General features: G+C 38.8%; 2 protein-coding genes across 5 annotated transcripts; both read right to left on the bottom strand.

Moving 5' to 3' along the window:
• Positions 1 to 1,026: 1,026 nt before the first annotated feature.
• On the bottom strand, positions 1,027 to 3,169 carry hoxb8b (homeobox B8b). The gene is made up of 2 exons (XM_072667943.1): positions 2,752 to 3,169; positions 1,027 to 1,355 (listed from the first exon to the last, which is right to left on the bottom strand). Exons 1-2 carry the CDS (start codon positions 3,167 to 3,169, stop codon positions 1,027 to 1,029), a joined length of 747 nt encoding a protein of 248 aa, XP_072524044.1.
• Positions 3,170 to 9,101: 5,932 nt separating this feature from the next.
• Positions 9,102 to 21,373, bottom strand: ttll6 (tubulin tyrosine ligase-like family, member 6). 4 transcript variants are annotated; one of them, XM_072668151.1, is made up of 16 exons: positions 21,283 to 21,373; positions 20,376 to 20,543; positions 17,964 to 18,126; positions 17,707 to 17,744; positions 17,188 to 17,306; positions 16,979 to 17,109; positions 16,676 to 16,832; positions 16,388 to 16,531; positions 16,127 to 16,212; positions 14,490 to 14,715; positions 14,136 to 14,314; positions 13,093 to 13,281; positions 12,806 to 12,953; positions 10,994 to 11,239; positions 10,437 to 10,722; positions 9,102 to 9,651 (listed from the first exon to the last, which is right to left on the bottom strand). In XM_072668151.1, the coding sequence occupies exons 3-16, from the start codon at positions 18,122 to 18,124 to the stop codon at positions 9,407 to 9,409; spliced, it is 2,355 nt and encodes a 784-aa protein (XP_072524252.1). In that variant the 5' UTR covers positions 18,125 to 18,126; positions 20,376 to 20,543; positions 21,283 to 21,373; the 3' UTR covers positions 9,102 to 9,406. The 4 variants fall into 4 exon arrangements, with proteins under 4 accessions (XP_072524252.1, XP_072524251.1, XP_072524250.1 ...); XM_072668150.1 differs by having other exon boundaries at positions 10,437 to 10,725; XM_072668149.1 differs by having other exon boundaries at positions 12,791 to 12,953.
• Positions 21,374 to 21,579: the final 206 nt, after the last annotated feature.

Here is a 21,579-nt window from a genome sequence, read left to right on the forward strand (position 1 = left end):
GTATAATACTGTACAGTGAAGAACATGTGTAATTACAGTTTCTCCCATGTTCTCCCAGATACTGTTCTTATTCTATCTCCTTCTCTTTCTCCCTCTCAGACGCACATACACACAAACCTATTACACACCATGTATTACATGGCATTCCAACCCTTCAAAATTAGTCTACCTAGCATATATTTAGTTAATATTAATACATACTATTAACCACAAAAATAGTAGTAATAATAATAATAATAAGAAGAAGAAGAAGAAGAAGAAGAAATCTTAGTAAAAGGAGGATTAATTATGCTGTATGAGGTGGCACGAATAGAATAGAAGAATAGAAGAATAGAAGATCCCTCGTTATGTGTGATATATAAACCATGCTGATATCTTTTAAGTTTGCGACAAAGTAAACAGCAGGTCAGAAGAGACGATGTGTTGTGTAATATGCATATATGTAAACATACAGTATACAGGTCCTGAATTATCACCCTTGAATCCGTTCTTTCATCAAAATGTACTTTTAGAAATTAAAGAAGTCTCCTTACTGCAAAAGTAATGCATTGCATCTACGGTATGACTTAAACTTAGTCACACGTAAATAAATGTAAATACTGTGTTTTAAGAACTGCGTCGGTGTAAACAAAATATGGGTCATGTAAACATCATGTTTACATTTGATTAGATTAAATTCGATATATCATTTTCTTCAGTAAAATCAACACATAGTCTGTAAGCCCTGAAGGTACCTTGCACAAATGTAGTGCATAAACTGTACTGTTGTTTCTTTTCAGCGGGTCAGAAGGTAGGCAACAGGAGAGGCAGTGTGTTTTAACTGTCCACTGGTACCTAATGAGTAAAGAGACACAGATCCACATTTTTAATATCTAATGATTAACCACGTTCCTTTTTAGACAGGGAAACGCGGGAAAATAAATAAATAAATAAAAACTGTGACATTAAAACAACTGCTACTTTTTTATTTTAGAAAAAAAGGTATGCTATTTATGGCACATATTTAAACCAAGTCACTTCGATGCACTATTTCTTTACAGTGTCATTTTTCTGAAAGTGGCATTCCCTCTGGCCAGTTGTGCTTGCTCCTGTGTCCTCGGCGCGCTCGTGCCGCTGTCTCTCGATTTCCTCCTGCTCTTCTCTGCAGCTGGGGAACTTGTCTCTGTTGTTTTCCTTCTTCCACTTCATCCTCCTGTTCTGAAACCAGATTTTCACCTGCCTCTCTGTCAGCGAAAGCCCGCGCGCCACCTCTGCGCGTCTTCTGCGGCTCAGGTACGGCCTGTACAGAAACTCCTTCTCCAGCTCCAGCGTCTGGAAGCGGCTGTACGTCTGTCTGCCCCGCCTCCTCCCCCCACCTGAGGACAGAGACAAGGAATCATGGGTAACTGAATATCAGAGCGTAAGTTTGGTTTGGTGGGAATATCAGAAGTCATGTGACATTGTGGTTGGGTCTTCAAGCCCCCACCCGGTCATAATAGCTTTAAGTGCAAGTATTAAAATTAAGGCTTTGTATTTGAAAAGGGCTTAATGCATTCTGGGGTAAACAGACTGGATTAACTTTAGCCTATTTTTTCAAACGTTACATTTTTCAAATTACAGACTTATTTCACTCTAAGGCTTATCAATCATTTATTAACTCTATGAGAAACTGTTCAAACTAACTGGAAATAGGTACAGCCCACCGTGATAATGTAGCCTATATTAGCTGACTTATCAATCAGACCATTTTATTATTCTGCTTCTATCATCCAGAGTATAACATCTAGGAGTATATATCTACTTTATTTAACACCCGCTTCAAACTCTATCCAAAAAGCACGTGTGTGTGTCTGTGTGATGCGTTTAGTATGGGCCAAAACTGTCATTATAAAATTTGGACGGACCTGCCCCCTCTGCTCCTCGTGAGAACACGGCCTGTAGTGAACTCCTCTGATCAGCACTTGAATAAAAACAGTTTTCTTTTATTTCAGTTGCTAATTTCTCCTGGTGTCGCCTTTCTGTCTCCACTATAAACCTACTGTTAGACTCCGAGTACATCAGTTTTCTCTTATTTAGGGAACCTCTTATAAATAGTTTTGTAAATAGTTTCATAACTTTTAACCGTTCTCAGGGCTATTTGGACCTCTGTTGCATTAGACGGTTTAAAATAACATGAAGGTAGGAGTAACAGAAAGTGTTGTATCTGAGAACACAGTCTAAAAATAGATGCAACAAAAGGGTATTTGAACGATGGCACAGAAAAAAATACTTTTGGCTCCACAAAGAACCATTGTGGAGATGTGTGAGTACATAGAAATTTTAACTGGAAATGTACATTAAGTGAAGGCGATTAAATATTCAAAATGTTCTACACACTCACACATCTCCTTCACAAACATCTTCTATGGCATTGTTATAGCACATTTATTTTTAAGAGTGTGGAGTAAAGGAGTGAATACAAGTACGTTATATATCCTTCCGGCGTGTCATAAAATGTAATTAGGGTAATTAGGAAGGCGACAGACAAACCCACAGTCTGCTAAGGTTCTCCAGATTTTACTGTTGGGGTTTATCCCGTGTGCAGCTGAGATGAAACCTCCAGAAGCACAAACTAAAATAAAATGTGCTTCAGAAGCTGACCGGAACTGAACAAATGGAATTGCTACCAATCTCTGGCCATAACACCCAATTCACATGTGTCATAAAAGGTAATTGGGGGTAATAAGCGACTATACAGTTTGTCTTGGGTGTCTTTAAAAGAACGGATCTCACCTTGGGGTCTCATCCAGGGGTATAGCTGGGCTGCACACGCGGCTGCGCTCTCCAGGCCATTGCTTATGCAGCTCTCCTTTGAACCGCAGTCCCCGAACTGTTGGCTTAAACCCGCGTCCGAAAGGGGGTAAATGTTCTGCGCATGAGATCCGTCCTGCTCCAGTAGGTCTCCGGTGTGCTCTGCGTACGGTCCTGTGCTCTGGGGGTAAGAGGCATGAGAGTAAGGCGATGCACCGTGGGAGTAAAAGTCCTGAAGCTGCGCTGCGTGATGAGCAGCAGATCCTGCGCTGTGTCCATACAGTACAGCCGGCCTGCCCCCCACATCCCCCGCGTAGCCGGACACCTCGTAGAAGCTGGGGCAGAGAGAGTCACTTACGTTTAGTTTGCTAAAGATAGAATTGACGAAATAGGAGCTCATGCTTTTAGTTGGTTTGTTTTATTTGACTTTTTCAGAGCTGGCTAAGATTTATAGTAGCCACCTCCACACCCACTCCTTCAGTGCGCTGTCAGTCATGCGCTCCACACTAGAGTCCACTTTTACCAATTGAATGAGTTCGCCTGTAGTTCGCAACGACGTCCAAAATGTCGTAAATATCCATGTCAGCTCGCTTCTGAACAGCAGATTCATGGGTTTAGTGAGCGGTGCTCATGAACTGCCCCTCAGCCACCCCCACCCTTTGTCGTATTGCTTCCTCGGTGCGTGAAGATGCGCTGCTGCTGCTGCATGATCACTGTGTGAACATACACAGAGAGAGGGGGGGTAAAGAGAGATAAAAAGAGAGAAGGAGAGATAACGAGGGGAGAGGGAGAGACAGAGAGGGAGGTGGGGAGAAAGAGCGAGAGACGAGAGAGGCAGAATGAGAGATAGAGAGGTCGAGAGACAGAGAGAAAAAGAGGGGATACGGGGGGAGAGAGAGAGAGTCAGGGAGCTCTCTGACACCTACATTACATGGACAAACGTATTTGGACACTCGCTCATTCATTGCTTCTTCCGAAATTAAGAGTAAATAAGCTTTTCTATAATTACCACCCACCTCATCCCCAACCCCCGCAAACATGCGGACAAATAGTGTGTCACAGCTCTACTGGTGGAAATAATCAGTCTACACTTCTGATTTACAAACCTAATGCTGGTTTGAAGCCTAAACCTGCACATGTTTACAAGTCAGAAAACTGGTTCATAAAGGCATTTTAAAAATAACGTAAGCCCCAATTCGTCTCAACATGCTTTAATAATTTTAAGTGATGAAATATATATAGATATTGCTCTAATATGAATTTTCAATACGAACAAATCAATTATGTACTTAATAAACGCGCTTGACTTAATTTCATAATGAACGCTTTTGTCTTTTTTATTTGTCTGATATTTTGTATTTGTTTACTTGTAAGTTATTAATTATTTAGCTATGATTTTAATTACAACATAACTAAAGTAACACGGTAACTACAAGACTACAGGCTGCAGACTGAATAAGTTGTGGCCCATTGTAGAGCAGCACTGCCGCCGTGCGGTAAAAATCTGAATCGCATTCACTGTGACTTTGTGATGATGCTTTCCTGTCAATTGTGCACTAACAAAAATGAAAAAGGCTGCTTTGTCAGAGAAACAAAAAACAAATATACAAGGCTTCTCAAATCCCCATATAGTAACGCGATAAAGCAACCAGTAGACCAGGACAGGGTTTCCTAAAAGGGTCCGAACTCAAAGACAAAGTGGTTTGAGGTCGAGCGAGATTCACACTGAGCTCTTCCTCTCTGCCGGTTAAGACTGTCTTAACATTAAGATGCTTTTGAAAAAACAGACAAGGAAATAAAATGAAACATCGCCGAGGTCTAATGACAACCTCAAACACTTAATTCTATGATGTCGACCCCCGGTGTCCTTCACTCCAGTGTTTCAGATCAGCGGTGATTACCAATTGGTTAAACAAATATAAATAAAGCATTTTCAGTGTTACACATTTATTTAATACTGACACTCGAATGGTTTAAAAATTTCACTTGGAATTACAGTATACTATTATAATAATTAATAATTTCACAAACAATCTAAAACAGCAGCTTAACCGAAGAGGGAAAACATTTCAGTAGAAGTAAATGTGAAATATCGTTTTGGGGCACTCATTTTTTCTATTGATTTAATTTTGTGCTGTATCGATATATTTGTTATTCAAACCTTTATTGATAAACATTATACTTTCATTCTTTATAAGTTCATTACATGTTCACTTTTTTTGATGCATGTTCTTCATATAGGTGCACAGTTATGAAACTTTTCAATAAAACGATTCTGGGAACATTGATGCTTCGTACTTTCTTCTTTTCATTAATGTAAAACATACAATATGATACTGTGTCACGTTTATATTTGTTATAAGGCTATCATCACGAGCAATACCACATCTGAAATCTGTACATATTTTAAAGCTAGTTTATCTTTAGTTTAAGTACAAAATTATGATTAGCAAGCACTGTCTTGCACAATTTGTGTTTTTATCACGTTCGCTGCGCGCGCGTGTGTGTGTGTGTGTGTGTGTGTGTGTGTGTGCATGTAAAAGAGAGAGAGAGAATCTTCGCTCCATCTTCGGCCGTAGACTAACAGTTAAGCAGCCCTCAGTGCGCGGGTCTGTGTGTGTGTCCACGCTTGCCAGTGTTCAAATTGCACTTACAGCAGTGGTACCTTTTTAACTCTTAAGAAAACGGAACCTTATATGTTAATTAAGATCAACACTACTTCACACTGACTTATGCTGAATTTACTCCACATTGGTATTGTAAAAGTTTCTTCTTTTTAAAAGTAAATCTAAAAAGTACACTGAAGTACAACTAAGCACAGTTCAGACTGGGTAGAAAAGAATTAAAACGTAAATAAATTGGTACAACACAAATCTTTCTGTCCTTTACCTGTTCCGTCATCAGAGACATCGTATCTTTGCATTCATCACCAGAGAACTGCTCCTTATAACCAGATAACTTACGGCAGGTCTTTCAGCCATCTAGATAACTGGATGTACCCGTGTTCTCTATCTTACGTTCTACGTTTCCAGTGCTTAGGTCTTTAAGTCTTACTTCACCCTTACCCACTCCAAAAATCGTTATAATGCTCCGGTCAAGAAAGTTAGTTATTTCACTCTAGGATGTATCCCTATTTAAAAACATTAGGTCTATATATGTATATTTATTAACACACATACACCCATTCTTTGAATCGGAATTCTTAAAGTACAGGAAAAGTGTTGCTTTTCCAAGGGCATTTAAAAGTGAGATTACTCTTTTAATCAAATCATTTAAATCAAAATTTCAACAAGTAATTTCAACAAACTTTGCCAAAATAAGACAAACAAATAAAAATATTATAGCGGAATTCTTCACTGATTCTTCTCTTCCACTTGCACTCACTTTCAAGATGCCGAGTAGCTCGCTGTCTTCAAACGCCGACCTAAGACCCTTGGTGCGAAGTGTAGTACAGAGTATTGTGGTCTCCTTACTGACTTTTGTATTAAGTAGCGTCTAAGTTTAGAGGTATCTTTTGGATCTTATCCAATACAAACTAAGCATATCTTCTGAGTAAACAGTGAAGCATTTTTATTTGGATTTTAGGCAGTCTTATTTGGAACACACAACCATAGTTGTATTAACTTGAACTGGATCTAGTGTTACTCGTCAATCAGAGCAACTTCCATGATCCCACGGCAGGATTTTAATACAAATTTCAAATAGGTTACCTTCAACGAAACTTTATCATTAAACTAATACAAGGTACAGCCCATCAAGGCTCTGTTAAATCTCTGGGACAGTAATACGTACAAATCGTGGTACAATGTGCATAGACAAAAAGTACAAAAGACAATAAATGCAACACAACAAATACATAAACAATGTGTGCATGAAAGTAGCATAACTTTCAACGTGAAAAATCATAACGTCTCGCCAGATTTGAAACCGAACTGAATTTTATGTGGAAACAATTATTTAATACAGAGCTGAAATTAAACAGATCTTCAAAGCTATTTCCATTATACTTAACATGTACGTTTTTGAGCAGAGTTTGCTTTTGAAAATATCAGAATCAATTATAAAAAGATGCAAATTCACTTTTGAAAAGTTTCGAATCGTTCAGCTTCAGATTTAATTTGAAAATATTCAAATGCCTTTTGGGAAAAATAGGATTAGCATTACTATTTGTCTCATCCCTCTCATTTGTCTTTAGAAAAGATTACACTAAATATTAGAATACTTTGTCTCATCTACAAGTAATGTTCTCACGCAAAACACATAATTCTCACAAGATTACAAATAGTTTTTAATGGGGATGAATAGTTAGCTCTACACTCTAAACAGGGGTTCGTTTAGGGTTCTTTAGTAAAAATAATGATTCTATTTAGAATAGGACAACTCAAAGAGCAAGTTGAATGTATGATTATTCATATCAAAAGCAAATCTCTTGTAGATAATGCTTAATAATCTTTTCAGAAATTGTTCAAAATTTCACAAAAAGGATTTCACTACTGTTAGCCAAAGAATAAAGCTTAGAATATATATATCAGCAACAATTATAGAAGGGTGGTGCTCACAGCAATAACGAAAGAACCCATAATTGTAGTCCCTCAGTGCAGAGAAATGTAGAAGGTTCTTCATATTGTAGCATGAGGGACTTTGCTTCTTCCATAATTAAAAAAAGGGCACGACCAATCGCTGTGTGGTTACATAAATTAGAAGGAACACTTTCAAAGTTAGGTCAGTTACATCAGTAACTCAGTTTTGCCCTTTGCAGTAAATCAATTCAAAATACAGGTTCTGTCACACTTACATGGATTACAGTGTGGTTCTAAATAACTACATTCACTTGAAAATGTGACTTGATACCATGACATTTCAGTGTACTGGTATGTGTATGGTCTGTAGTTTTGACTTTTAGATAATTATGTCACAAAGCTTACCTTTGTTAGATTACTGCAAAAAGAATGACAATTTCAGAATATCTGATTACTGTAAAATCACAGTGAAGCATTCTTATGGATGTGTTAAGGTCACATTAGGTCAACATGAGCATAAGAATTACATTTTCCCATAGACTTGAAAATTCACAGCAGATGCCATAACTGTCTTGGAGCTTTTAATTAAGTAAATTATAATTCACACAGCTGTTAATATTTTATTGCTTGTTGACACTTAAGCTTGAAGACTTTGGAATCATTCCACACCTACTGGCCTAGGATCTGTATGGTCACATCATAGATTCAAACTTCAAGCAAAAACTCCATTATTCATGAAATCACAAACATTTTAGCACTGTTACACTTTCTTAGTGATATCAACACTCTGTTTAGTGATACTTTTTAAGTGACAGTTTAATTATTAACTAATACACTGAGATTAAATATTAATTTTAAATAAGTAAAAGTACAGCACCAAGAACATAATTCCTTAGTAAAAATATTCATATTAATGCATTGATGCACCACATGATTCATTTATTAGAGATATGCAATGACTCTTCATAAAGGATATGTTTGTTTGTGGATAGACAACAACAAATAAAGACTAGATTACCACTTAACAGTTTACAGACTTTCTGGAGCATCACAAAATTCCACATTTTGGAAATCCAGTGTTTTTCTGTAAAAATATTAAACCTTTGTCTTGCTTTCTTACTTTTCTTCCACCTAGTTTACTCATTTAAGACTATAATTTATCTTGCATTGCAAGCAAAGTACGTACATGTGTATTGTTACATGTAGGGCAAAAATTGTCCATTTTTTTCTACCTTTTTGGATGAAATGTCTTCAATTTGCATGAAATCAGAATCAGAATGATTCCTGATATTTCACACGTGTAATGGTCTTACTCACAGTCCTTGACGGCCTCAGACATTACCTGGATTGATTCTTCTGTGATTATCTCTATGAGGACGCCTGTTCCAAATGGAGAGTTGAAGCAGTCTTCAGATCATTTGTTAAAATAAAATAAATAAATAATTTTTGAAAAGAAAAATTGTAAAATGTCAAAATATCTGAATCACTCTTAAAGATTGGAATCGCTTTTGAAAAGATAAAAAAAAAAAAAAAGAAAAGAGCTAAATCCCCTTTGAGAAAATGTATGTCACTTAAGAAAAGATAATTGCTTTTAAAAACATTAGACTTGCCTTGGAAAAGTTCTGGCAAACACATTAATCAATACCAAAAAAATGTATTGGAATTAATTGTAACTATATCTATTGTAGCAATATAATGATCAGATATACTGAATAAAAAATATATACCATGTCAAAATGAAAAAAAATGTCTTAAACAGAACATTAGATGTTTGAGTTGCTCCACCAATGAGTAATCTTTTTACTCAGATAATACTGTAAACAACATGGGTTGTTATTTATTTAAATATTTTCCCCCATTGGCTCAGTTATACAAACAAAAAAGAAATAAGTCACTTGCATCAGGCACCAGCCTCTTTTATTCTAACACCCAGTATATGATACTTACTTATTACACCACTATTTAAAAGAAGTCCTTCAGTATAAAAAAAAGACATTTGGTTTCATGTGAGTAATCAACGCAGAAAAAAAAGATTGGAAATGAGGTCTGGCATGAAACTGTTCTTGATGACTCCTCTGCTTGGCTGTTGAGAACTGTTATTCTAAGCAGTGATGCCTTCAATGGCCCAGCTGGGATTCTTTACGGGGAGCTTTGCGGAGGGTGTAAGAAAGATCTGGCCGTTGGACCAGAGGGGCTGGGGTGGAAATGACGAACAGACTCTGTATGGCTTTAGGGTCAGAAGACACTGGAGCACAGTGGAGTCGTCTGGGAACCAGTTGTGGCACAGCCGTCATGGCAGCCCGTGTTCTCGATTCCGCAAAAGAGGAGCTTATACTGCCCTGTTTCGTCAACAGGCTAGCAACTGAAGAAGAGAGGGTGAGTATTACTCTAGGAGAAACTTACCAAACATTGAGAACTGTTCAACATAAATGTCTTTAGCCTTAGATCTTAGAGTTAACCGAGTAATACCGCTTTTGAAACAACACCATCGCCATTTACAAAAACAGAGGTCATTTTTATTTTGCACAAGTAATCATATTATTAAAAACATTTCTTTTTTATTTAAACACTATATGCTCAGTGCTTTAACAGCTAGCCAAATGATAAAGCATATTTGGCTGATAGCCCCTCTCTAAAAGGTGTTCAATAACTAGTGACGAAGTAAACAAAGTAGTTCAACCTTCTCCACCTTCAGCAGAGTGCTAATAAATCATCCACTTTGCCAAAACCATTTTGATCTGATTAACTATGTTTGGTAGGTCTATTGTTCTGGTCTGACCATGACTCCCATCATTTTACTTAAGCAACCAACTAACTAACTTCCTGTTCACCTGTCTAACCTTAAGCATGTCAAATTAAAATATAAATATAATTCTAGAAAATCTACAAGCAATTGGTCCTTAAACACAACTCGTAACACTCCTACCAAGTCATGAGGGATTTTTTAAAAAAAATGTGAGGACATAGAAAATTACATTCTCAATCTTAACTCTCCAACTCTTCCCAACCTCCATCTATTCACTGACATTTTGTCTCCTCTAAGAATTACTATATAATCTATTTGCAAATTTTTTTTTGGAGCATGCCAGCACTGTCTGATTGCAAAGGAGCAAAACAGCAGTCATGCATATGGTTAGACTTGCTTACTTGTGCACTGCACACGATGAGAACTACTGGCCCTCCTGTGATCCGACTGGGCTCGCTTCTCAGCTTCTTTTGACGCTGTTGTCATTTCCACTACATAACGCTGCAAACTGGCCGGCTCAGTCAGCGCTGGCTGAGTAGGTCCAGACTCATGCATGAGCCAGTGTGTGCCCTGCTGCAGGAGACCAGTATGAACATACTGCAGACAGGGCTTAGCTCCAGGAGGAACCTGCCGCTGAATCACCGCACAGGGGTGCTTCTGCCTCCAGAACTCTGCCAGAGAATCCATCTGCTTAAATACATGAGAGCACAAGAGGTTAACTGGGCATTATTGTGATGTAATTTGTGAGGGATCTGCTTGGCTGATTCATACAGAATAAAGTATCTGTGTATTTTCCCAGGCAGCCTGGATTGAAACCTGACAGCAGGTTTGATTATTTCGCTACTAGGAGGTCTATCCAAACAGGACCATTAGTGAAAGCGTTTCTTAACTGTACCTTGTCAACCTGTCCAAGACTAAGTATTACAGGTTTGTGTTGCTTTTCATTATGGTCTCTTACCTTGCTGATTTTGTCATGTCTATTGCGTGAATGAAAACTGGCTTTTTCTTGTGGGTGCTTGGCAGGGTCAAACTGACGCTGGGTGTCATGTAGTAGCCTGTACACCTGATCAACCACACCCAAGTCCCGCAGCAAGTTCTCCCTTTGGAGGAGTCCATTCACTCGCTCTACCTCTTCCTCTTCGGACACATCCAGAACCAGAGAGGTTTCTCCTCCTGAAGAAGGTATTGAGGGCATGGAGAGCAACTAAAAAGGGCCATTAGAGAAATGCACAGGTTATACATTAATATTTCAAGACATAGAGCTGTCTGTATTTAAAGATAGCTAGATAGATCGATTGATAGATAAGATAGATTTTTAGTATGGTTTATAGCTCATGAAAACCAGAAATCCAGATTATTATTAAATTAGAAAATATTATTTGGAATTAGAATATTCCCAGGTTATTAGAATGTTTAATTTACAGGTTGAGTAAATTACTGTTCAAACTGTATAAATAAAACTACATAAATTAGGAAAACTGCTGACTTAACAGTTCTCCAGAAGACGACTGCCAACATTAAGGAGGGTAAGTCACAAAAGGTCATTGCTGAAAAGGCTGGTTGTTTGCAGTGTGCTGAATCAAAGCATATTAATGCAATGCTGTTTTGAAGGGGAAAACGTGGTAGAAAAGGTGCACAAGCAACAGGGATGGCCGCAGCCTTGTGAGGACTGTCGCTTCAAAACCTTGGACTGAAGCTGGGGTCAGTGCATCAAGAACGCGGCTACAGTAAAATCATTACACTAAAATCAGGGCACTCCTGAACCAAAGACAACGTCAGAAATGTCTTACCTGGACTAAGGTACTCAGTGGTCCAAAGTCCTCTTTTCAGATAAAAGTTAAATTTAGAGTTTGGATGAAGAGTGGAGAAGCACAGAATCCAAGTCTAGTGTGTACTTTCCAATCTGTGATGGTTTGGGTGCCATGTTATCTGGTGTTGGTCCACTGTGTTTTGTCAGGAAAGTCAACTGTGACTGTGAAAGTCAACGCAGCCGTCTACCCAGAGACTTTAGAGCACTTCATGCTTTCATCTGCTGACAAGCTTTCCAGCAGGACTAAGGTCTACAGTGCAAAAACTACTACCAAATGTTTTGCTGACCATGATATTACTGTGCTTGACTGGCCGGCCAACTCTCTGTACCTGAATCCAGTAGACAATCTATGGAATACTGTAAAGAGGAAGATGAGAAACACCCAACCCAACAACACAGACAAGCTTAAAGCCACTATCAATAACAGCTCAGCAGTGTCACAAGTTGATCCTCCATGCCACGCTGCATTGATGTAATTTGTGGTAAAGCTGCCCCAAACAAGTATTGAGTGTATAAATTAACATACTTGCCTATATTCTGTATTTAACATCCTTTTGATTTATTCTAATAATTTGAGATATTGCATTTCTCATTCGCATTATCATGATCTATAAGCCATACTGATCAAAAGTAAAACAGTAAAAGTAAAAGTGATTCAAATGTCACATTACATGTAATGATTTTTTTTTTTGAGATGCACTTGAAGATAGAAGTCATTTTACTAGAGATTCATTTGCACCAAGACAAACACAAACAATATTTTAGCTCCCTCTAGTGGCTGAGTAAAATAACACCATCACATCTAAACCAATGAAACTCAATAGGTCTTGAATTGCCCAGCTGCAATATGGAACCATCAAAGTCTGCAATCTCTGAGACTACACACTGACTTTACACACATAGTTCAAGATTTACAGACCTATTAAAGAACACAAAAATACATACTGGTAAAGGACTCACGTCTTCTTGTTCAGACTTTGTGCTGGAGTGTGTGGAGTAAGTTTGCAACTTTCGTGGTTTGGCTTTCTCTCCTGCAGATTCCCCTTGCAGGTCCCGTCTGTGATTTCCCTTCTGCTCTTCTTTCAGACGCAGCTCCTGCAGCTGCTGCCTAGATGCATGTGCACACAAAAACCTGAAAACTGATGTTCCAGCATCTTACTCTAGAATCTTAATCAACTTATTTTGGTTATATGGTGTCCTTGATGCTCTTGTGAGGAGATGGAGATGCATGTACATGGGGCACACACCTAGCACACTCCTCCCTTGCTTTGGAGGCTGCAGTCTCCTGGAAGAGTGAACTACTGTGTTTGAAGTACTTCTCATATTTCTCCCCTCCCTCTCTGGGGTAGATACGCCGGAATCCTCCCAAGTGTTTGCTTTCATATCTCTGCATTTGCTCCATGCTGGCTGCCTGGGACTGCCGAAGTTCTTCACTCCTATTTACAGAATTGATTAGTAGAGAGTGACTTTGTAAAGATATTGATAATTATCCAACATGCCTGGGTGTGGTTGAGTAGTTTTATATGCAAAATATAAGTATCAAGAAAGTATGAGTAATCTGAACCAGGAATTTCTGTGTGTGTATGTATGTATGTGTGTGGGGTTTGACTTCTCAGAGGTTACATAAAGCAGAATGATGTTGACCTATATCAATAGGTCAATATCCTCAATATGTTTAGAAAAGCATATTGTGTATCACAGCAACAACATTTATAATGATACAATAAAATATTAGCATATTGTCCAACCCTTGTAGAGCTATAAAGTAAATAAAAATTCTAATAAGAGCTGGGTATCAGAGAAATATCTTAGTTACAAATACTTTCAATTACAAACCTTTTCTATACGTGTATTTATATTGCAAACCAAATGCAAGTGTAGCTTTAGCTAGAAAGGACTACACGGTAATGAATAAGTGCTTAAATAACATACATATGGAATATACTTTACACAGCCAATCAGCCATCTAGATTTAAAAAAAAGAATTATTATAGGTAATTAGGTATAGGTAATGAATACTTACAGGTAATTACATGTAGTGTAGAATGACATGGATATTTTTATTCAATATTTTATTACTGTAATTATTATTATTATTATTTTGTTGGCACCATAAAACAGAATTTCAAAACCTGGCTTTCCAAATATTTTTGGTATTTTAAACTATACTGAAGTATTTGGAATGTTGTATAAAAGTATTATTGGCAGGATGTGTGTTAAAGCGGCAGTGTAAATATTTTGATGTGTGTAAAAGTATTATCGGCTGTGTGTTAAAGCGGCAGTGTAAAACCTGGCCTCTCTGGAGCGATTCTGCTGCAGTCTTTCTTTCACCCTGCGCTTCTCCTCTTCCATAATCTTCCTGCGGTCACAAGCCCCCAAGTTAATCAGCACCAGAGTGTCATACAACAAGCCATCCTTCACCTCACGGTCTAAACGAGAATCTGTAGTGAAGCTTGGAGAATGGTTGACCTATACATAAACACAGAAAGGGTCAAAACATGATTGCAAATGCACATACAAAAACAAAACTCACCTACATATACAGCAACAGAGAGCAATAAGAACAGATGGAAATTATAAAAGGCAATCCAGTATTTAGCCATAAGATTACATAACATAGACCACAAACTCAAAAATACCCCACCTCCAGCAGCCAGGGCTTGAGTCGGTGGTCCAGCAGCACATCAAAGCCCAGAATCTCAAAACAGGCACTGCCTGATGCGTGGTTGGGGAAGCAGGTGTGGTAATTGTGCTTGAGAATGGGGTGAGCCGAGATGAGAGTCTTTATGATCACATCCTCAATGTCCATCCAAACCTTTTCTGTGTCATAACACATGGCCTCCAGATGCTTGTTGAGAGTTGAAAGCTTTCTGTGAAAACATTTAAAACATTACATTTCCCTGTGAAATGTTCCAATTTCTAAGACTAAGCAGTTCCTTAGTTTAAAAGCTAGGATCAGCTAAGGCCTATTCCAATAATAGTACAGATGGAAATCTGTGTATTCACTGTTCAGGTACTGTACGTGTCCAAATAAAGACAAACAAAACATAAGCATAACAATTAGGACAGCATTACAGGGGTTTACCTGTAAAGCTTTGATGGACAGGGAAACTAAGAAATTGTTGTGGGGTTCCAAAGCTGAAACTGTGAAGGACATGCGTGGGGTCTGAAACAATTTTTGGACCTGTCTAATGATTGTTTCATAAAAGTGTGAGGTGCTGCCTGAAATTTTCATGGCTCTCTGTGTTAGCTGGGTAATCTAGGCTCTTAGCCCAAACTGCAGGATGCTCTCAATTACAGAATGAGATAAGAGAAGTAACACTTTCTGCCTGACATAGAAGCCTACATAGAAGGTATAGTCGCTGTTACACTTTCTACCTGAACACACATCAGTTTATTGTCAACATGCATGCCCAGGTATTTATAAAAGTTAACCTGGGCTATGCTCTGATCATGTACATCCACTGGTGAGTGGTCTCCAAATGATTTGGGTCAAACACAATCTCCTCTGTTTTCTCAGTATTAAGGGTTGAAAAGAGTTTGTCACTGCACAGGACAAATTTCTGCATCTCCTGTTTACATCTAGCTATATCTGATGTAACATAAATAAGGCCCAGAATCACTGTCTCATTATAAAACTAAAAAATGTAATTGGCTGTAATTGGGCTGAATGTACATTCATTGGTGTACAGGGAAAGCAGGACTGGAGAGCAAATGCACAGCTGGGGGGGGGCACTGGGGGGCTAATTTTATTTTAATGTTTTTACCAATTTTCTCTACAATTTGAATCGGCAGTTACCCAATCCATACTTATTCCCTTCATCACATGCAATGCTCCCAACACTTGGAAAGGTAAAGAGCATCACACACCTGCCAGCCAGAACATCTTTTTCTGAACTGCCACAGATGCAGCGTCACCTGACAACCAACGTGCTCGACGGACAGTGTTGTGAATCTAGGTCTAATGCATTGGCCAGCAGATGCCAGTGTTGCCAAGTGTTGTCAGTGTTGTATGGACAAAGTTACCTACCCTGGAGAGACCAATTGTGCTCCTCAGGGCCCTGGCTGCCAATTGCTAGCAGCATGACTGGGATTCAAAGTAGCAATCCCAAAGCACATGCCATCATTCATCGTTGATACTACATAGGGCATACTAATCGTTGACAAAAAAAGTCAAGACAACGGGACAGCACAGCGCCAAACTGTCTGATTCGCCAAAAGTCGAAAATCTTTCCTAAAAATACTTTCTTTTTTTTTTTTTTTTTAAAGAAAAAATACTACCGTTTGCTGCCTGTGTCATCATCCCGGATAAAATTCTCACTGTGCTTGTTGATGGCATAGTTGGTCAAATGCATGCAAACATTGTCCTTCAAGGAAAAGAGTGCAGTGAAAAAGAGAGAAAAACATCATAAACAATGCAAATGTCTTCATCTGATTGTTATTTTAAATACTATCATATTTCAAATTAAATGATGGATTATTACAAAGCAACACATATTCTATTGCATTTTGTACATCATTGAGTTGACTGCTGCCTCTTACCATGTTGTTGCTGGTAGGCTCATTGTACAGACTGGTGCAAAAACGGGCCAGACCCTCATTATACACGAAGATTCGAAAGGGGTCACAGCTAGTCACCAACACATAAACACGCAAGTCAAACTTGAATCCGTCAATTATGAATGGCTAGGGAAAGAAAAGTAATGCAATTCATCATTAGAGAATGCCTGTGTGAGACTAAGTGTGTATTTGTAACGTGAAAAGAACATCACACAAGAAGAGAGTTTTGGTTACTGTAACAGCAGTGTGGGTTCATGAATAGTGTCTTACCCTGGATATATACACCTGGCAGATCATGTGTTCCCCTGGCCGAATGTCCTTGTTGGACTTTGTGAGAAAGATACCACGACCTTGGCAACCTGAGTCTGGCTTGCAAATGTACATCTTATGCTTTTTGGCTCTTGTGTAAGCTTGAAAATCACTGTAACTGAAGCATGAACATGAACATTGAACATGTACTTAATATGTACATTATATTATAAGTGGAACATATTTTATTTGTAACTATAACATTTTAATGGTTAACAATAAATTACAAATAATTACAATAAATTAAACAAAAACAAAACTCACTCTGCGGGGAGGCACCATGTTCGGGGAAAGATGTTGTAGTCTTTGGGAAAGAGTTTCAACATACGGTTCATGTTCCTGGCAAGAAGGTCTTTCCTGCAGATCTCGCTCATTCCTGGAAAGTGGTTGATTTTCTGTGTGGCAGAAAACACAGGAAACATCAGCATCTGAAAACTGGCTAAGCTTATGAAAGGAGTACATAGTATAAATACCTGGTATCGCTTCATATCCATAACTCTGTCCAAAGAGACAGAACAATCTGTCCAATATAAGGTCCATTCCTCTACTTCTCCAGCCTCTCTCAGGCCATATTTGCGAGCAGCACGGCGCACTTACAGAAATGACAAAAAGTTCAGAGAACAGCAAAACGCTAAAGAACAGTACAGGTCAATTTGCAGACCAGGACTGTTAAAAACAAAAATCACCTTAATTTTCTTCAAGGAATACTCCAGAATTTTCAACCTAATCTTCATGTGCTGCATGACATATATATTATATTATAATATAGGATTATATGAACATGTACTGGTAAAATTTAGCACGTGCCGGTTGGCCTCTATTAAAAGTATATTTTGAATCAGTACAGTGACGCTTTGAAACGTTGAAATTACTGGCCGCAGGTTAACAGTAGAGCACACAGAGATTATGCTAAAAAGTGTGAAGTATACCTTTAAATCCATCTGTTACTTCAAACTGAATTTGAGCCTGCATATAAAGAAACAGAAACTCACCACTTTCATATTTACAGTTTGTGAGATTGATCCACAATCATCTGGAAGAGAAGAGGCAGACAAAGGGACAGACCTGTGCACTCTTCAGAGCTTCTAAAGCACTCTGCTCACCCCTGACAGTTTGAGTTACTGACCATGGTTAAGACATACAATAGGTGTATGTCATCCCTTGTATTATGTGTACTGATTAAGGCTGTGACAGTAATCATGTAACATGGTTACTTAAACAATAGCCTACAATGATGTAAACAGCTTACCTCTTCTTTTTTTTCTTTTTCTTCTTGTTCCCTGCAGATAAAGGAGTTAGGGTGCCAGCTTCAGCTTGGCCGTCACTGCCCCAGCCCTCTCCCTCTTCCCCTGCTTTGGGCTCACACTGAAAGGAGTCCTGGTGCTCGGAACTCTCTGCAGGAAGCCCCATGTCTAATTGCCAGAGGATACACAGGGGTTAATCTATGTAAAAACAGCAAGGCATCTGGACTGTCTCTTTCATATTTATACTTGAATACAGGGATGGGCGATATGGTAAAATTACTAGATCACGATATTTAAAGACTTTTTAGCTTTACACATTTATCACAATACATGTAAATCACAGACTAAAAAACATCAATGGCGACAGATTCTTTATAAATAAAGAATATAAATATCGTCACATTGTCCAGCTCTACTTGCATAATATTTTCAGAAAATAATGTCATTAAAACTAGCTGATGTTGTTATGTCCAGGCTTGTGTCTGTAATATTTTTCTGAGATTTTGCATGATATTACTTTTAAATCCTGATACTGAATGAATTAATGTTTCAGGTTAGAGGAGATGTAAATGTACATTGTGTAGTGAGAACAAAACAATAATACCTATATCTAAAGCAAAGACAAAAAGCAAAAAACAAAACAGCTGCAATAGACACACAGTATTATAATATATATCTAACATGCAAAGCTATAAAAGGTATTAGATATGGGTGACCTCTGTATATATATATATGGATATGGGACTGACTCAACACAGACACGTTACTAAAAGCTTCCTCTACTCACACAGACTGTGGTGTTACAGTGACTTTATACCATTTATTAGTAATTTATAAGTGGTTTTGACCAGAGGACAATGAGTCCCCTTTGTAAGTCTTGGTTCCTCCCAATGTTTTTTCTACTAGTGTCACATTTGTCTTTACATGTTCTATGTTTTGTTTCTTCTTTGTCTCACTTCCAGATTTCTGTAAAGCTGCTTTTTGACATCAGGTTGTAAAAAGCGCTACACAAATACATTTGACTTGACCAATTGTATTGTACATCTCGGACACAAATGAAGCCAGGGGTATTACTAAAACTAGAAAATCTGATCAATATCAGCCCAGTTCTATTAATACTTAAAACTGCACTGGTTTTAAGTTAAATTCTGTATTGACTATTAAAGTCTACTTTTGACATATAAAGCCCTACGCAGGCTTGTTCCTGAGGGCCTGTGAGATCCCATTTGATAATGACTGCACACTTGTCTGGCTTAACACTGATGGAAGACCATGACCAGCTGCCCATCCACCAGACTGACCGCTGGGCTCTCCGGCTACCTACATCAGACCAGTTGTCCACCCTCCTGCAACTGCTATTTGCCTAACAACTATATTACATGGAACTAACTATTTGCTGCTACCATTTCCACCATTAACTATATTACAATTATATCAGCACAACTGAGCAGAACAGCAGTCTTATGTGGTGGTACGGTGACTTATTAATCATTTATTATTTATGTAGTTTTAACCAGAGGAGGATGGGTGCCTCCTAGTGAGTCTTGTTTCCTCCCAAGATTTCTCCCTCAAGTTCTGAGGGAGTTTTTCCTTGCCACTGTTGCCTTTGGCTTTCTTACCAGGATTTTTAAAAATGCACCTCACTGATCTCCTGTCCTATTACTGGATTACTGTAAAGCTGTGCAGACACATCAGTTGTAAAAAGCATTATACAAATAAACCTCTTAATTTGATAAGGAAAAAAAAGTAATTGATTAAAAAAAAGAACACATTAATTGATGGTGATTTTCACACAGAAAAGCTGATTTATAAAATGTGGCTGTAGAGTGTTTTACTGCTTAGCATAATGGCTGGGAATGTGCAAAGCTACGTGATGTCAGATCCCCACACTGAAACCCAATCAACCATGTTGCTAAAATTGCTTGTAGCTCGCAAAGAGGGAATTAGCATCACATTTCTGTTTCCATTTCACTCCGCAGCATGACTAGGCAATCTGTCAACAACAGCACTACCCATACGGTCATACAAGAGTAATCATGAACAGTGGGCCATAACTATGGGGCACATCGCTTTCTATCTTATCACTGATGGTGGGTGTGCTGGGACATCCCATCAAGCTGTGGGAGGCCTGGGTGCTGGGTAACTGTATTCTGATCCAGTGATCTGGATAATCCTCACCATGAACTCTTGGCTTAGCTGAAACAGCCTAACAGAGAGGTAATGTTACCAGTGACGACTCTGGTTTGTTTTCGATACCGGTATAGCCGGTTTGTACGTAGCTGTCTAATATTTTACCAAAAAAGACCTCCCTACGGTAACAGCAAGGGCATAAAAAGTGAATAATAGCATATATATATATATATATATAGTTTGACCAGCATTCAGTACAATTACATTTTTCAACAAAATTCACCAACCTGTGAACTTGTGGGTAATTGTGCTGGTAATGTGGACCGGGGCTTCAGCTTCAGGTGGAGCAGCTCTGTCTGCACTCAGTTCTGGTTGTCTACGAGTGAGCTGTCAGTCTCCCTGCTGGGGTGACACAAACTGGGCCACATGTCTGTCTCAGAGCTGGCACGTAATCCCTGACAAAAAGGAACAAATTCATCTCCTCTGTGCAGGAACGGCCCAACTCGGATACATTTACATACCCACACACACCAAATCCTCGAGATCGAGTGACCAATTAGAAACACACGAGACAAACACCCGATATGTGCCAACCGCAAGATAAAATAAGGGTCAGGAGGCGAGCAAGAATGACAGGAGAGATAGCTAGCTATAATCCCTCATACTTCTCCAATGTAGATTAGAGAAGAGTTTGGGTATTTCTGAACCATCCAAATTTGTGCTGGAACAAACGCAACACCTGTAGGATGCATTAGGATATTAGAAACAGACAAGTTGGTTTTTTTTAAACTTAGCTAAATGAATAACTGACTAAATACACAGCAAATACAATTGTCCACTGTTCTTGATATGCAGGCCGACCTTTTAATGGAGCCAGGAAACAGACAGTCCACCGACCTCGCTTGAGTTTTCACTTAATACCAGAAAAAAAGAACCGCAAAAGTATAAAAACACGGGTTATAGGTAATAGATCACGGCATAACTAACTTTATGAATCAGATATGTCTAATAAACCGGACCGCTTCAAAACATAACGCGATGCCCGCGCGTGACCGCGTATTTGCAATTTCCATGGTAACACAACGCAATATTATACACAGATTAGCCGCTAGTGTTGCTAACCCGCGGAACAGACTCTCTAATAAACCAAGCGATTATCAGACACCGTAAAGATGACCGTTCACAAACACTCACCTATTTCCTTCAGAGACGAGCTAAGCGACTGAAGTCCGCAAGATCGAGAGTGTGAGACCCTGGTATAACTCGGGGAGATCGCGCGCTCATGTGGCTCAGAGCGTGGGTAGCAGATCTGTGCACTAGGTCAGACGCACGCAAAGCCGTCCAATCACCGTCCCGCTCGCATAACCGTAGCCTTCCGATTGGTTATTGACCGTATCAACCCAATAAAGTTCTCCTAGTCCTCTTCAGCATGACTGCGACTGGTTTAACTGGGGGTCTGAGCAGACAGGGGCATTTTGTGTGATGTACAGA

The sequence above is a fragment of the Salminus brasiliensis genome, chromosome 22 (genome assembly GCF_030463535.1).
Source record: "Salminus brasiliensis chromosome 22, fSalBra1.hap2, whole genome shotgun sequence".
Taxonomy (NCBI): domain Eukaryota; kingdom Metazoa; phylum Chordata; class Actinopteri; order Characiformes; family Bryconidae; genus Salminus; species Salminus brasiliensis.